Here is a 6,000-nt window from a genome sequence, read left to right on the forward strand (position 1 = left end):
CCCTCTTCAACACCACCTCCTCCTCTTGAGTGACTCCTCCTTGCCATGAATTACAAAAGTCAGATAACTCTAGAGCTACAAGGGCCTTGACGTTGTCTGTCCAGTCATCGGCCTTCTGGTGGATGAGCAAACTGTCCATTGGGAAGCTGCATGCTTGGGTCTGGAGCTCACAGGAGGGTGGCATAGACAAACAGGTATAACCTGGGGAGTGATCAGTATGCAGGGAGACTCTAAATGGGGTTGAGACTGCCCAGGGACCTATGCAGAACACTCTATATAAATGTAATCATGTTCACTAATTCCTTGTCTAAAAGCCTTCATTCACTGAGTTCTAAACCTTTTACGGATGACCACCTAGCTTCTTTCTACCCTTCTAACCACACCTAGAACACCATTCCATCAGCTTTTTGCTATTTCTTTTTCTTGGTACTGGGGATTGAACCCAGTTCAGTTCAACTACTGAACTACATCCCCAGCCCTTTTTATATTTTATTTAGAGAGGGGGTCTTGCTGAGTTGCTTAGGACTGCTAAATTGCTGAGGCTGGCTTTGAACTTGCAATCCTCCTGCCTCAGCCTCCCGGGCTGCTGGGATTACGGATGTGTGCCACTGTGCCCAGTTCCTATTTCCTTTAATGCCCAGGTTATTCCCATCTTAAGGTCTCTGCACCCATTGCTTCCTGTGCCTAGACATTTCTGATGAGTCCTTACTCATCTAATAGGTCCCAACTTGAAAGTTATTTCCTCAGAGAGAACCCTAATTTAAAACAAGTTCCCTGTGATATTTTTATAGGTCTTTGTACTTATACAACACACTTATTGTAATTCAAAAATAATGTGTTTAATCCCCACCCCCGGTCATAAGCCCCATGGGGTCAGAAGTATCCCTTTTATTCATCACTGTATGTATCTCTCTGTATCTAGTACCATGTCATGTGTATTGCAGACAGTCTATAAACATTTTGGGGAAAGCAGGGCTGCAGAATGAAACCTAGTTTTACTCCAATGACAAGGAATACGATAGCCATAGTTAGGTAGAGGGATGAGAATCTAGCCTGATAGCTGGGTCACACTCTTAAATCAGTTTTGCTGCAGGTATCATCTGTTTTCAGAGTTTGTACGCATAACCTCTGCTTTGAACCACAGGACCAATGTGAAAATTGAGGTTTGAGAGATAAATATTATAAAACTATCCTAGTTCTCCAGGGAGCTCTATTTGAATTCATTTAACTAGAATTCTCTATTTCTGCAAAGAAGGCACCTATGTTAACATAGTCTCTATTCTGAAAGTTTGACATCTTTAGCACATCTCCATGTAACATGGAATGTAATAGCACCCCTGTATACCCTATCTCAAATTAGCCTATGCATCAAATCAGTTACTAGATGAAGATTTTTGGTCTGTGGTCACACATGACAATTTTCAACATTCAGGGGAAACTCTGATCAAGTTCAAGTTCCAAAGATCTTGCAATAGTACTTCTTGCTATGGGAGTTGTAATCATCTGTGTTTTCTTTTTTTTTTCCTGGCAATTTGATGTGATGGGTACACATGTTGATTCTATAAGCCTGCTTTCTCATTACAATACTAATAATAATATCCTAAAGGAGTACTTTCTGTGTCTGGCATTGTTTTAAACGCTTTATACAAATTTATTCATTTAATTCTTCCAAGGCCTGTAAAGAATTTAGTGCTTTAATCTTTATTACTAGAGAAAACTGGAGAGCAAGAGGTTAAGTAACATGCCAAAGTTATAGCAGTCAAACAGTGGAACCAGGACTGAAACCCAGGTTATTGGGTCTTCACATATTTGCACAGGCTGGGCACATCTGATAAAGACCAAGTTTTTAATTATCAGTCATGCCCTGAACATTCATAAGACCCACCCAATCCAACACAGAAAGCTGTCTACCCTTCTCCCTACCTGTATTAGTCAGCTTGTACATGGCTGTGATCAAAATACCTGACGAGGAGGAAAAGTTTATTTGGGGATCACAGTTTCAGAGGTCTTGGTCCACAGATGGCTAACTTCATTGCTTGGAGCCCAAAGTGAAGCAGTTCATGGTTGCTGGTAGGGTGAGGTGGGGTGGCCTGGTGGAGGTAAGTTGCTTAGCTCATGGCAGGGTCAGGAAGCAGAGAGAGAGAGAGAGAGAGAGAGAAGGGAGCAGGGATTGCAGGGAAGAGGCACCCTTCAGGGCATGCTCCAGTGACCCACCTCCTCCAGTCACACCTCACCTGACTACAGTTTCCAACCAGTCCATCAAACCACCAATCCGCAGATTAGTTTGCGGATCTCACAATCTAATCATTTCACCTCCAAATATTTCTGCATTAACACAGGAACTTTTGGGGGACATCTTATATTCAAACCATAATATTCCCTAAGCAATGAAGGAGGCACCTGAAAAGTTCTGCCTGTATGGTGTGCTTGGAATCAGCCTGAGCATCTGGAGAGCCTGAAACCCACGCTACTGAGACACACAGTGTGCTATCCATTTGCCAGGGAGTGTGGACAACAATTTCTGACCCAAACTCTTTCCAGGATAAGGGAAATAATTTCAGGCAGAGGCTCTCTTCAGAATAATAACACACTGACTTTGTATATTAATAGTTCACATGACTCTTCAAAATTTAATTAATTGTCACACCAGCACTGTTATGCTCATCTTAGAGTTGAGAAATGAAAGGGTTAAGAGAGGTTGAGATGTTAAGTAACTGACCTAAAACTACCTGTAAAACTAGGGGAAGCTAACAGTTACCCAACAAAGAGACAGGTATGCTGTGGAACAATTTATAAATGGTTTTCTCACTGAAACATCAAAACCATCTGTTAAGACATGAACTATTACTTTCTCTCGTGATTAGCTTCAGAGAGATTAAGTTGCCTGTGGCCACACAGCTAATAACAGGAGGTGAGTTCTGACATAATTGAAATATTATATATGTAAAGAGTACTTGCTTATAAAGCATTTTCATATATTTTTTTAAAAATTCATAGTAACTCTGGGAGTAGATGGTAAAGTTACTTCTATACCCATTCTACAGCAGCAGAAACTGAGGTTCTTCCAGGTAGAATGATTTGTTTCAGCCTGGTAACAGTATGATGATATGTCACATCTCAGTTGGCCCCATGGTCCCATCAAATATTGAGGGAAATGCTTATTAAGTAGCTGTATTTATCTCTAGAGGTACCAAATCAGTGACAGGTGACATTATTAAGGCTGTAATAGGAAATAGGAATGATTGGAGTGCACAGAACTGAGGCATTATAATGCAAGGAATTGTTACATAGGTAACAGAAGAATGAGATGCCAAACAGGACAGAGGTAGCCTGGAGGTTAGTAAGCACCCTAGGAGAGACAGGATTATCTATTACCCAGGCTTAGATATCTGGATCACTGAGTAGAAGACAGAACCATGGAGGCATGTGTAGCAGAAGCCAAAGTTATTGAGTTACAAGTGCCTAAAGCTAGTGTTGGAGACTTTCTGTCTCTGACTACTGCCCCACACTGGGCAAACCAAGCTGAGAGCCAGCTGAGACTGGGAAATAGCCCACAGGGTTCAGCTTGGGTTTCACAATGACAGACAGCAGAGCTGAGAATGGGTGAGAAAGGAATTTGAGGGTATAGGTCACAGACTAGCTCAGTTACAGCACCTGCATCACCATTAAGCCAAAAAGACCAGGTGAGTCCCATTCGTTATAGAAAAGGCTCTCTGGGAGCTGTTTGTAACACATATTCTGATCTGTTCGAGCCACAGGAAACTTATGAGGGTGGAGACGACAGGGTGGTTTGCATAATGGCATGATCTGGTCCAGGCAGGATCCTTGCAATGTTTGCCAACATTTTTAGTCACTTATCAATGGTTAAGTCTGACAGAATTGCCTTACTTAAAGCCACAGCCTCACTCCTAATGCTCCCTATTCCTTACTCCCCTTCCCTGCTTTTTTGTTTTTTTGGTGATGGGATAGAACCCAAAGCCTTTCCACATGTTAAGTGCTCTGTCACCGCACTACTTCCAAGGGCCCCTGCTTGCTTTTCTTCATAGTACAGATTACCGCTTGATATGGGATTATAGTTACTTATTTATTTGTTCATTAGTTAATAAAACAAACTCCACAGGGCAGGAATTTTTGTTGATTTTGTCTACTTTTTATCCCCATTGCCTAGAAGAATGACTGGACATAATTGGCATTCAAAAAATTATTTGTTAAATTAATGAATATTAAATTGGGAGGTTTCACATGAAGAATTTTGATATCTGATTTTCCTTAAAAATCTGAGCAACACTAGGCCTGTAGCTCAGTTGCCTACAATGCCTGAGGCACTGCATTCAATCCCCAACACTGGGGGAGAAAAAAAAAGGTAACACTTGTTCACATCAGTGCATTGCAACGACTGGTTAAAGTCATCCTTCATACATGCAAACCTGAGTTCACTCTCCAATTTGCCTCAATGTCCACCACGCTTTGGAGTCGAAAACAGTCGGATTAATTCATTTCCATTATTTGTCTGGCCGCCGCAGGCATCTGAATGTGTCACCTTGACTGGGGTTTAAACTATTCAGCTACATAAAGCTGGGGAAAATGAGATAGGGGGATGAGTGACAAGCATCTGGATGGTCGAAGAGTTCAGACTACAGCTGAGCTGAGGGCTTTTTTTGATGACCCTTGGAACGGTTCAGAAGCAGGATCCCCAGGTAAGTGTGCTAGGAGGTTGTATACAGCCTCACTGTACAAAATGTCAATCTGAAAGGATATTATAATCAAGTAACAGACTCCTTGTTTTCAGGGAGGCAGTCCCACTTGCCCATGTTAGCACTAATATAAATTTGGGGGAATACAGCAGTTTTTCCTCATTCATTTTATAAATCAAATTTTAGCTCCTTATCATCCCTGAAGCCTAGCTCATGGCACTCCTATGAAGCCCCCATTATCAAACCTGGCAGAATTAGCCTGCTCCTTCCCTGTGTTTCCCACTCCATGCATCAGGTCTATGCAGTACAGACCTTACTTGTTCTTTAATACTCAGTTCTCTAGTACTTCGAAGTTTTATGCCAAAAGGACTTTGGCAGCCATTTCTGCAACGATGTGTCTCTCAACAAACAAAAATGTTCAGAATTTTTTTTTTAAAGATGCACGCTCAATATAATAACAGTTTTTTGAGGGAAAAAAAAATCAGAAACAATAATGTTTTAATGAACAAATGCTTCAACAGGCGGTGTCCAACTCGCCAAGGTGGATCCTCCCCTCAGATCAACCTCCCTCCCCGGTCCCTGGTCTGGCTGCACGGGACCTCTAGTTCCCCTCCTTCTCAGTGTAGTAGAGAGCCCTTCCTTCTCTCGGCAGTAGGAGGCCAATCCCTGGAAGAGATCAGAACGCACACTCCGGGGCACAGTCCCATCCCACCTGTTCTCAGGAACCCCTGCAGCCCGGGCCAGGACTGGGCGGAGGCGCAGGCCTCCTTCAAGTTCTCAGCAGCCCTGCGGGCTTACCTTGCCCCCAGTGCTCAGTACTTGCCAAGGCCATGTCTCTACGCTCCCGAACAGCGAGTTCCTGATCATGCCCAGCATGTTGTCGCCGCGCCGTTCGGGTCTCAGCAGCCAACCCGGGCATAAGGCTAGCAAGCTCGCTGTGGCAGCAGCTGGGTGGGGAGGGGCGGTGCCGCGAGCGCTCCGCCCACCGGAACGACGCTCCGGCAGGCGGCGGGGGCGGGGCGGGGCCTAGGGCCCCGCCTACCAGGACCGCGATCCTGCAGGAGTCGGGGGCGGGGCGGGCAGCGCTGCCCAGAAGTGGCGGGCGGAGCGGAATGCGGCCTTCTGCTGCTGCACTTGCACCCACAGATACCACCTTGGACACCGCTTCACGCCCCCTTACCTCTCATCTAGATGATTGGAAAAACCGCTGCACTAATTTCCTACCGCATTCTTTCCTACGATCCATTTTAATCACAAATTTTGTTACTTGTCCACACAGCTTTGCTCATTCACTTGTATAATCTTC

The 6,000-nt window shown here is 44.2% G+C and overlaps 1 protein-coding gene across 1 annotated transcript in view; it reads right to left on the reverse strand.

Annotated features, from left to right (window-relative positions):
- Hebp1 (heme binding protein 1) overlaps window positions 1-5,653 on the reverse strand; it is a 31,046-nt gene extending 25,393 nt beyond the window's left edge. Inside the window, exon 1 of the mRNA XM_047547894.1 lies at window positions 5,493-5,653. Within this exon, the coding sequence (XP_047403850.1) occupies window positions 5,493-5,570 (78 nt within the window). The 5' untranslated portion in view covers window positions 5,571-5,653. The remainder of the gene's footprint in view (window positions 1-5,492) is intronic.
- Between the last annotated feature and the right edge of the window lie 347 nt (window positions 5,654-6,000).

Source organism: Sciurus carolinensis, chromosome 4 (assembly GCF_902686445.1).
Source record: "Sciurus carolinensis chromosome 4, mSciCar1.2, whole genome shotgun sequence".
In the NCBI taxonomy this organism is placed as follows: Eukaryota; Metazoa; Chordata; class Mammalia; order Rodentia; family Sciuridae; genus Sciurus; species Sciurus carolinensis.